The sequence below is a fragment of the Lycorma delicatula genome, chromosome 1 (assembly GCF_047948215.1).
Source record: "Lycorma delicatula isolate Av1 chromosome 1, ASM4794821v1, whole genome shotgun sequence".
Taxonomy (NCBI): Eukaryota; Metazoa; Arthropoda; class Insecta; order Hemiptera; family Fulgoridae; genus Lycorma; species Lycorma delicatula.
Genome location: NC_134455.1, coordinates 127,826,305 through 127,838,275, shown reverse-complemented (window position 1 = coordinate 127,838,275; position 11,971 = coordinate 127,826,305). Strand labels below are relative to the sequence as shown.

The 11,971-nt window shown below is 29.7% G+C and overlaps 1 protein-coding gene across 2 annotated transcripts in view; it reads right to left on the bottom strand.

Annotated features, from left to right (window-relative positions):
- Positions 1-710: 710 nt before the first annotated feature.
- Positions 711-11,971, bottom strand: part of LOC142318181 (acetyl-coenzyme A transporter 1-like) — a 64,251-nt gene continuing 52,990 nt past the window's right edge. The window contains exons 7-8 of one of the 2 annotated variants that reach the window (XM_075354733.1): positions 10,132-10,344; positions 711-959 (exon numbers count right to left, since the gene is read on the bottom strand). In XM_075354733.1, the coding sequence (XP_075210848.1) occupies positions 783-959; positions 10,132-10,344 (390 nt within the window). In that variant the 3' untranslated portion in view covers positions 711-782. Of the gene's footprint in view, positions 960-10,131; positions 10,345-11,971 lie in introns of those variants that run through there. The other variant, XM_075354734.1, reaches the window with a different exon arrangement.

The following is an 11,971-nucleotide window of genomic DNA, read 5'->3' as shown; positions in this document are numbered from 1 at the left end:
AAGATTGGATAATAGTGCTAGAACTGGCTACATAGTCTCTGAAGTGGAGAAGAAGAAGAAGAAGACTATGAAGATTTGTAAATTAATTTTACAAGCATTTACATATTCCTGTAATAGAGCTAGGAATTTTATCAATAATAAATAACTGATTATTGTTTACTTTGATATCCAAAATAAAACTTTTACTTTCTTGGATATTAATTAGAAACAAAAGTGTTGAATCAACAAAATTATTAAAGGTTAATTACCTTGAAATGTGTCAATATTATTGTGAGAAATACCAGAAAAGAATTCATTAAATCGTAATACAAGATTATGATATATGACGTCAAATATAGTCTCTTGAATTTTTTATAGGATTGTTTTAATAAATATACCGCCATTTTGACTTTCATTTTTGAAATATTTCACGTAGCTTTACCTTTATTATTGAAATTATCATAATCTATCTATGATGAACTTCTGAGTTTAAAAATTTACAAAAGAAATTTATTCAAAAGAAATATATTAGAAATAAATTCAAAGCAAAGTGATTCAAGTAGGAATGTAAATTAAAGCTATAAGTCAGGAAGAAAAAATAGGTACTGTTTTGCATTGTTTATGTTTAACTATTTTAACATTGCCTTTCAACTTGTCATTGTTGAAATTTGGGTACTTCTATTAAGGATCAAATAATGTTAATAATTTTCCTTATTATTTTGTTTCTGGAGAACAAATTTGGAATAACATGAAATTCTACTTTTAAACAATTTTAAATAAGATACTGGTAATTGTCAGTCAGATTAATACCTAGAACTAAGACGATTTCTTCTTAATGAACCGACACCATACGTATCTAAAAGTATCATATGCTTCTGAACCCACTTCAACCATATTGTGCCAAGTAATGTACAAATAATTGCTCCTATATAATAACCATCCACAGTTATAACACATTGACCTTCACTTTTTATGCATCTCTAAAAAAAAAGCAAGAACAACTGCATATATGTCTTTTAAACTACATTTATTTTAAAAGTAAACAGAAATAGTCTAATAAAAGTGTGTATGTAAACTAAGTATTGTTCAGCTCTTTTGATTAAGATGAAATCCACTTGAGAGCAATTTTTGTTTTAGTATTTTATATATTTGTATCACTTTACTCTCTGATTTCCAGATGATATAGTAAGGACTGGAAATAAAACTGAGTGCTATAAAACTACTGTTAAAGAGTAGTGTAAGAGTAAGTTAGATTTAAAAAACCCAAGGAAAAGTGGATCAAACAGCTAGTCATCTCAATTCAATGAATTAACTGAGGTTCTTATCAAAATAATTTCTTCAAAAATTGATACAATCAGAGAATGGATTTTGTTATTTCCAATTATACAGTAATTACTGGTCTTGAGAAAGATTAAAACCTGTATTGCTTTTTAATCTAATAGTTCTACATAACTAGAATGTTACAAGAGTAGCATCCATGAAAATAAAAAAAAAGTGAAATAAAGATTAAATATCATTGACTGATGGTACATCTACTAAGTCATTATCCATAGAACTCCCCAGTTTTTAAAAAAAAACATTGAGTGTTACTCTTTTAACAGTTAACCATACGTTCACACAAAGTGATGACTAATAATTCAGCAATCAATATTTTTTTCATGACTATCTTATTCACAATATATTTTACTCCTTTGATGGTGTTTGATTAAAATAAAAAAATTTTATCAATTTAAAAAAATAAATATCTTTCCTCTTATTCCACATAAAGTTTTTTCTTCTAAATATGCAGTTTTAGCTAGCAAGATGCCTTACTAGTCAACTTCCATAAAAAAGGAAGGCAATATGCCTTCTTTAGACATATTCCGTTAATGTAAAAATATAAACGAAATTTAAGATTAAAATCTCATGAATCTGTTGCTGGTTTAAATGCAGCTTCTTTTAAACAAAAGTAATTTCTTAAATATTGTAGATAAAAAAGAGTGTGGGTGGATAAAAGGAAATGTAAATATATTAAATTAATTTAGCTATCCTTTAGAGTCAGAGGTGTAGGATTGAAAGTATGGGAGAAGTTGGAAAAGATTTTCAGTCTTGTTAAGAGAAGTTAAGACTTCTAGTTTTACCATTGAACAAGGGAGAAAGAAAGTCATTATCATACTGTTTTCTCTTTGTATTAGAAGTTGTTTCAAATCAACTATGCAAATACTGGAAAGGAGCGGAGAATTGCTGAAATACTCCATGTATATCGTATTAATTGTGGTCTCATTGGTGTGATATATCTAAGGCACATTAAAAAAAAAAAAATAAGCTTCTCTGTAGTTTATGTTCAAGATTTCTGGAACGAAAGAATAAAATTATTCATACAGAATTCTTATGAAGAACATCACTAATGGAAGACAACCAAATCTAATAACATCTCTAACTTCATCTGTACTGTATTAATCTTTTTATAGTGATACTCATCTTGATTGGTGATTTTGAAAATAACTATTCCCAATAATAACAGGTGCCTTTAGAAATAGCTTTTTCACAAAATAAATATAATATTTTGGCTTTAATCTCTCAAATATGACAGAAAAATCAGGTTCATGGATGAATATTCTCTAGCCTCTATCAGATGAAGGAGCCCACTCTGGTATATAAGCAAGTTCTTAATAAATATGTGTATAAACATACTGTTAATAAAACAGTGTAATTTAGTTTTCAAAATACAATCTATAATAAAGAATACTAGAGATAAAAGTCATCTAACCCTCTTCAATACATACTCATTAGAGAAGACAATATAAAAGTAAACAAATTAAAGATTTAAATTTGAGAAGATTTATAATTGGGAATAATAAAATAGAAAAAAAGAATTTTTAATTCATTTATTTGCATACAAAAATAAACAAATGCATATGAAGTATATGTTGTAAATACATTTGGATTTCTGTCTTTCTTAATAAAATAAATCATATTTTAAAACAACAGAATGAAACAATGAGCAATGTTATTCATACAATTTGAAAGGTAAATTTCCATTTGAATTCAAATTAACAATTATACTTTTTTTAGGTGATTAATTCACTGCTCAGGGTTGATGCTTGTACTTGCGAATATCAAATGAAAATTTTGTAGTTTATGAATAATATTATTAGTGAATAAATAATATTGTGATGCCTGACCAGGACTCAGGACCTTACTGATTAAACGCTGAGATGTTCAAAAGATCAATTATGTAGCAATTACAGCAATAGAGAAACATATATTATAAAACATTAACCACTAGAAAAGTTAATATTTTCTACTTATTATTTTAGAATATACATTTCTGTAAATATAAAAACATTAATTATTTAAAAATATTGTTGTACATCATTTTTGTTATAATTTGTAATTTATTGTTACAATGATCTTTTTTATTTTAATGGTAATTTATATTATTTTGAATGTTAAACAAACAATATTTACATGTGCATATCATTCATTTCCCTTTCTATAAAATCTTAATTATAAGTTCTGGATGTGTGTGTCTGTGATACTATCTGACTTTGGATGTGCAGAATGATTAATAAATTAAAAAAAATTCAGGAGAACTTTTACAAGTAAAAAGAATTGTAAAGATAGTCAGAAAAAAAACATTTTGTTTTCATATTACATATTTTACATTATAGTTTAGTAAGAATACTCATACAAAAATTTTGCATTTTATATTTTATAAAAATAAAAACAAATAACATGTTCACTGGTTTTTTTTTTTTACTGTCTTAATAATTTATTTCTAAACAGGGGAAAAGTAAGTACAGTGATTTGAATGTTATAGTAAGAAACTGTACAGAACATATGAAAACATGACAAATACAGCTGCTACAAAACATAGAACGGAATCTGGTTGTATCAGTGTGCTGGTGGCTATTGGCCACATCAATAGGCCAATGAAATAAATTACAATTTTAACTATCTTTAAGGCTATGATACAGAATCCTTCAAGACAGCACACGATAACAGTATGAAATTAAAAGGAATTATGCTAAAATCATAGTGAGAAGAGCTCATCAGAAATCGTGGGACAGGTTTACATCTATGATGGAGAAGGATCTACATGGCAGACAAACAATTGGCTATAAACTCATGAAACATTTAAATAGCTCAGCAAAAGATAAAAAGACACTGGAAATTGTAGGTAAGGAAGAATAGATAGAACATTACAAAGACTTGTGGTACGAGAGATCTATAATAGAAGACTCAGAACCTACTGAAAAGAGATTTGATAGAAATGAAAGAATTGGAAAATGCTTTGAAAACAATAAAAAACAGAAAGGCAGTAGGAGTAGATGGTATTAACTCTGAGCTCTTGAAATGTGGAGGCACATTATTTAAGCTGCGCCTCTTACACTTACTTAATATGTGTTGGATGAGTTCAAAAATCCCTAAGGAGTGGAAGATAGCCAAGGTGATATCCCTTTTTAAGAGAGGGGATAGAAGTTTGGTGAAGAATTACAGAGGGATAAGTCTGTTATGCACCTGCTATAAGTTATACAGCAGTATTGTCAATCGTAGACTGCAAAGCATTTTGGAGGTAGTTTTAATGGGTGACCAGGTGGGTTTTCAGAGAGGCCAGTCGTGCGTAGACGGTGTTTTTTCTCTTCAATAGATCATTGCAAAAAAGTAGTTTAATTTGGAGACACATCTCTGCTTTGTAGACTATGAGAAGGCCTTCAATAGGGTACTCAGAGGAAAATTAAGGCACATCATGATGAAAAGAGGGATTCCACAATATTTAATAATTGTTATTAAAATTATGTATGCAAAGACATCAGTAGTAATCGTCTGCGATGGGAGGATGACTGAGGAGGTTGTGATAAATAGAGGTGTATGGCAGGGTTGTCCTCTTTCTCCCTCTCTGTTTAATATATATATATATATATATATATAGATGAAACGTGTAGAGAAAGGAAGAGTGCAGTGAGCCAAGGGATACATATAAACTGTGATGTATCCGTCAATAACATCTTATTTGTGGATGATCAAGTAATCCTTCAAAGAACAGAAGATGATTTGCAGAGGGCTGTGTTCTATCTGAATGGTTTAAGCTATCAATATAATATGAAGATATCCTTGACAAAGACAAAATTCATGGCATTTCTGGGAAAGTTTCCTGTTAGATTAAAAATTATTCTAGGAGATAGGATTCTTGAACAAGTATCTCATTTTAATTACCTAGGCTGTGATATTACTTACAAGAACGATAGAGATTACGATAAGAAGATCTCTAGATTTGAAGCCACCATTTGTGGAATAGTAAGGAGAACAATGCACAAGAAGGTGCTGAATGAGACTCAAATGAAGTTTTATAAAGTGATGGCTGTTCCTACTCTGTTGTATGGCTCTGAGGGTTGGGTCTTATCGAAGAGATAGCTCAGTAAAATTCAGGCAGTGGAAATGAGATACCTGCGTTTGGTTAAGGCGTGCACTACACAAGATCATTTTAGGAACGAGGATATCAGGGAGAGTTAAATGATCTACCCTTATGCGATACAACAGTAGAAAACAGGGAGAGGAGGAAGGACCTTGTTAATATGATGATAGATTGAAGGTTCCCCAAGGGAATAATACACTATCGACCGAAAGGCAAAAGAAGTGTGGGACGGCCAAGAAAGTGCTGGTAACCCTTTGAAACAGGAATAGATGAATTGCCTATACTGTGATGGAAGAAGAAGAAGACTATTTTTTTGCATTTTCAACATTGTTCACTTTTTCATTTTAAATCTATTTGCTGTACACCTGGGGGGGAAATTCCCTATCCAGCATAACCAAATTTATGGCGTCTTGTAAATGGTGCAAAACCATTTATCGCCTTTCCTTAGCATATGTACAGAGATATTTTACATATTTATAAATTTTGATATAGAATTTAGCCGTAGTTCACATTAATTAGCTAATTTAATGTCTTGATATACAAATGTTAAATGTTACGAGTTTGTTCTTTTTTCATACCTTTTTTGATGGCTTGAACAGAGCATTTCAAACAGTTTTGTTTATAACACTTATTAACTTCAAACAAGTCTCACATGAGCACCTTTTGTGGCGCGTTGAACTGAAAATTTCTAGACGATATTCAGTTTCATGCCACACATCACGAAGAATATCAGGAGATATTCCATTAGTAACACTTTCGATTCTTATTTTTGGTTTATTGTTGACAAGTTGTTAGTTAAAGTAAAGTTGGGTGAATTAAGATACTGTGAATAAGCGTGTACATCGTATTTAGATGTGTTCTGTATGTTGTGATTTACGTGCTTTTCTGTAAATTTAAATATTTTTATTGCTTTTTTTAGCGAATTTTCAAAGAGATGGAAATCACTACTGCCCCCGGTCAGATTTAAATACAAATGTTATATATAAGATCTTTTCGTTCGATCTAACGTACACATATCTAAACCGATTTTGACAAAACTTGGTAGGTTTATGTAAACGTATTCGGAATACAGCCCTATTGATTTTCAAGTAAATCAGTTCACAGGAACTGGAGTTACGAGAAAAAACGGGGTTTTTGGATACATTTACAGTTTTTTTTCCGTTCTGTTGGGCACAATTTTTAATTGATTTTGATGAAACTTGGTAGGATGACCTAATAGAAACAAAATCCTATCGATTTTCAGGAGAATCAGAGTTAGGGGCAAAAACTGGGTTTTTGGGTACATCTTCAAGGTTAACTAAAATCAGAAATCCGCCCTTCTTACTGCGACAGACTTTTTAATGATGGTGAGATTAAGACATTTTAATATCTGTATATTTATGTAGTGGTTTATCATATTGAGGATGCTAATATTTAAAAATATTATGAGGTACTGATACCTTGTGAGTCTTTGATCGTAACTGCAAGGACAGTGCTATTTTTCATGTATGAGTTGTGATCTAAAAGAATCAAACCTTAATTTTATTGCGGACCAGTTATAGCACAAAAGGAAAACTGTCATGGAATGTGATCTTGATTAGTATTGATTGTGTATGATTCACTGTTTGGCTGCCATTGCTTAGCATCCTTGAAAGTAAAACGGGTGAGTAGTGCATGTCATATTTTTGTTTCTGTACTAAGTGATTGAACAGGTTGAACAGAGAATCTGTATTAAATTTTGTCACAGACTTGGTGACAAACAAGTACACAACAAGGAAAATCCAAACAACTTTTGGTGTTACATATTCGTCATTTTCAAGACATCAGAACGTCTGTAAAAAATGACGAATGTTATGGGAAACCTTCATCAGCAAAAATCCCGAAAAAATTGAACAGGTTAGGCAGATGGATAGAGCAGAAGTCCGTCGATAACATTCATAGAGCTTGAAGTTGAAGTAGGAAAATCATTTGGCTCATAGATTTTCATAACAGATCTAGTATGATCTGTTGTACAGATACATCTTGTTAGATATATTTAGTGATACAGCGAGAGATTGTAAAAAAAGATCTTGGGAAGCGGCGCGTAGCGGGAAAATTTGTCCCAAAACATCTCACTCATGAAGAAAGGAAAACCGACTACAAGCTGCACAAGGCATACTGGACTGTGCTAATAGTGATCTTGATTTTATGAAAAAAGAGTAATCGGAGGTGAAACGTGATCTATGGTTATGACCCTGAGACAAAGGTACAGTTATCCCATTGGAAAACTGCAAATTGTTCACAGCGAAAGAGCTAAGCAATCACAAAGCTATGTATAGGTCATGCTGACTGTCTTTTTTGATTATCAAGGCATTATTCATCACGAGAATGCTCCTCAAGGACAAACTGTTAGTACTATGTTCTTTGTCGGCTAAGAGGTGCTGTTCAATTCAAAAGACTATAATCTTTGGGAAAATGGTAACTGAAAAATTCATCACAACAATACTCCAGTCCATGCATCATAACTTATTCAGAGATTCTTGGCAAAACACAGAAATTAACAACTTTAGCAGGCTCCTTACTCACCAGATATGACTCCCTGCAATTTTTGGCATTTTCCTATCTTAGAATTCTTTCCTATCTTAGAATTTGAAAGACGGAGAGGAAATTAAAAGAAATGTGACTAGAGGACTTATGGTGTTCACTAACACTGACTTTGAAAAATGTTTCCACCAATGGAAATATTGTTGGGTTAAGTGTGTAAGCATATTATATCAGAAGAGCCCTACTTCAAAGGGAACAAGTCATTGAACTAAATAGGTTATTTATTTTTGTTTTTATGAACAAAGATCATTTACTTTTTGATTACATCTCATATATGTAAAAAAATGTATATTTCTTCTAATGATTTTGTCTGTTTACAAGTTTGTTGGAAGGGGTTTTTAATAATATATCATCAGTAGTAATAGATAGTTGTGTGTCATAACATGTTTAAATTTGAAAGATTTCTTGGATTATGTTTCAGTATTTGCCTACTGGCAAATACTTAGCTGTTTCTGTAATATTTTTTGGTTGTATTCTAAGACTTTAAAACAAGATGAGCATTTCTTTAATACTAACATCAAAATTAGATCAATATGTCTGTGTTTGCTTAAAAATAGCCCAAAATTATTGAAACAATCCAAATAATTAGCAATATTAAATTTTATAATTTCGTAGAGACGAAACCATCGTGATAAGTGGGCACAGCAGAAACATTTATAGGATGTAGGAAATATTTTATTTCAAGTGATTTAATTTTTGCTAAAAAATTTTAGAGTAAAAGTAGAATTACCATGGGCATAATAAAATGAAAGCCCCAATATGTCAGAATCAGCAGTTTCAAAAATATTTTTAATTTTCTTTCTTAGCTAAGTCTTACAAAACTGAAATCTTAAGAAAAAAAAGAAGGAATTAAAGAAAGGCACTGATGAGAACAAAATAAAACAAAACATTTCACAACTTTATCAGACAGTATTTACTTAATGCATCCTCTATTGGTTTGTGTTAAAAAAAGATTAGTATTTTGGTCAAAAATAAAGTTCAAGTGAATTTCTTATTAAAAGATGTCATTTCTAATAAAATTACTTTAGTAAATGACTCCCTTATTTTGAAAGATTAATTACTTAATTACAGAAAAATGGAGTTTGCTTTGGTAGAATTTTGCTGTTTTTATAACACTGATGCTAATTAATTATAATATATATAAAATTAATTAAACTGATGCTTCTTTTTGTCAGTTGAAAATATTAATCCCATTGACATCAAACAGTATAACAAAAGAACGTTTGATTTTAACGTGAATTTATTTTAATTTAATAATTATGTAATAACTAATATAAATTAAGGTTTAGCAATAAAAAAATGCAATCAGCCCTTTTACAATTATATTAAAATAAAAAAAATTTAAGCTATACAAAATGTAACTTTTTAAATACTGTTATAAATATTTAGAACTTTTAGTGATAAAATAGTTTTTTACAAGTAAGAATTATCTTGACTATTAACTTTTCAATTTAAGTATTGAAGTTTGCCGGCCTCTGTGGCGCAAGTGGTAGCATCTCAGCCTTATATCTGGAGGTTCGAATCCTGGTCAGGCATGGCATTTTCACACGCTTCATGTCATCCATCTCATCCTCTGAAGTTATATCTAACGGTGATTCTGGAGGTTAAAAAAAGAAAAAGCGTTGGAAGTTTGGGTTGTTTTTAATTATTAGAATTCCAGAATTTCTTTTTTTGAGACTGAATTATTAAGTCTATTTTTTTAATTGTTATACAAATAACTAGTTCATTATTTTATTAATTTCCATATAGGAGTTATTTATACTATAGAAAATGTTAAATTACTGGTTAAAAGTTGGAATAAATCAAGTTGAAGATTTTGCATGAAAACACACAGAGACATACAAATGTACAGAACTTCCAGCAGAGAGATGGGTGATGACATTGTCATTTAGATAAACCCGGCCTGGATTTTAGAAATTTCTGTGGAATTATGCATCTCACAGGTTCATTTTGCATGTTATTTAAAACAACATGAGATAGGTTAAGGATGGATTACCTCATTCCCTAGTAAATTTCTAACATGTTAAATAAAGTTTATATTGCTAAGACATCATTTTGTGAAAACGTATTTCTTCAACATTTCCATTTAAATTGTTCTTAGAAAAATGATACTTGAAATTCACCTGTAAAACATCACTCTGAAAATAGTATACGTGTAAAGGCCTTCATAAAATTAAATATAAATTGATTACCTGAGTACTTTCAGAATTATTACAAGAAATACTTCCTGTAGTACACGTTTTAACTGTTAGCATATTCATAAGCCATAAAACAGCTGAAATTATCCAAGAAGTGCTAAAGTTATATGAAGTGTTTAGTATAGCTATATATGCACAATGTTGTGATGGATCACTAATTTTTGTAAAAAATGTCAAGGTTGCCACAATCATAATATAAGTAGTTACCTGGAAAAATAAAAATTAATAACATCAGTAAATTAATTTAAATTAATCAGTCAAATTTCTGTTCCTTCATTAACAGAATTTTGTTATTAAATTTTCAAGTGGCTACCTCCATGGCAGTTTTTCACCTTTCACGAGGAAGGTTCAGATTAGATTTGCATTTTTTGTCCACTAAAAATATTCTATATTACATTTTCATACAAACATTTTAAGATTTTAAGATGAATATTAATAATGAATTTTAAAAATTCATCCATTTTAAATAAATCCTTTATTGAAACTGGTAAGTTTCAATAACAGAGATTACTCGTTATCTGTAATTAATTTTTTCAATTATACATACAGCATGTACCAAATGGAAGTTAATTTTTATTTTGTGCTTATTCAGACTAAAGTTTTGATTATAATGTAACTATTTATACAATAATGAAATAAAATGAATGTTTTACATTGTTTCTAAAATCAAGCTAAGTTTAAGGATAAAAACAGATGTACAGATCAGTTTTCAGGTTCTTGAGAACCTGAAAACTGATCTGCACTGATTTGATATCTGGAAATGTAAGTTTGGCAAGATCTCAATACTTCTGTTATATATACTTTACATGAGAAAGTAAAAATGTATGACTCCTATTAGAATACATGCTTAATTCTTTGACTATGTTGAACAGATAAGCAAATGGAATGGGGGCTAAACATCAAATTCTGGAAGTCTAACAAAGAAAGCAAACAAATAGTGGTGCAGTGGTGATGTACAAATTGCATCTTTAATATAGCTAAATATTCTAAAATTTGGTAGGGTGAAAATCTCAAAATTTCAAAATAAACAGATCGCTATACAAATATCCTACATCAATTGCCTAATTTTGTTGTAGAGTTCTCTTTTGTTTAGTTAGCTTTTCAATCTCCCTTCTATCACAAATTAAAATTCTTTGTCACAATGCCATTTACAGAGTCTTGTATGATAACTTTCCATAAGCTACCTTTACCTTGCATGACTACTTGGTATTTCTCATTAAACTATTAATTCTGGTAATTTTTTTCTTTCTCAGAATGTATTTTTAATTCTCTTTATTCTGTGATTTTATTAGAAGTAATCTCTTTTATTGCCACCTACAATTCTTCACTTCCTTTATTTAACAGGTGAAGACTCCCATCCTACTAATTATATTATGCTTCTTCTCTTAATAATATTGTAGCATTAATAACAAAAGAAGCAATATTAACAATATTATTATTCTATTAACAATATGCTTTTTCTGTTCCATATACCAATTAACTTTGTTCAATTCTTTCACATAGATTGATGTATATAAGTCTTGTTATAAAAAGGGCACATAACATTACCCCCAAAAAATTAAACTTAAATATTATTTTGTTGTGATATTAGTCTTTATAATTAATAATTTTGCCAAGTATTATTAAAAAATTTCAATTTAAAAAAAGTATATCACTTCTGATAAGTTTGTAACATTTTTTTGCATTTACCAAAATTGCAGTTTTCAGGTATACACCCTTATGGTTAATGCCTCAATTTAGATTATTTCATTTCTGTTATGTTCTTCTTAGTGTCATGTCAGAAGTACAGAGATTTTTTTTTATTCAGTAACTTAACTTTTTTCTTGATTTCCAT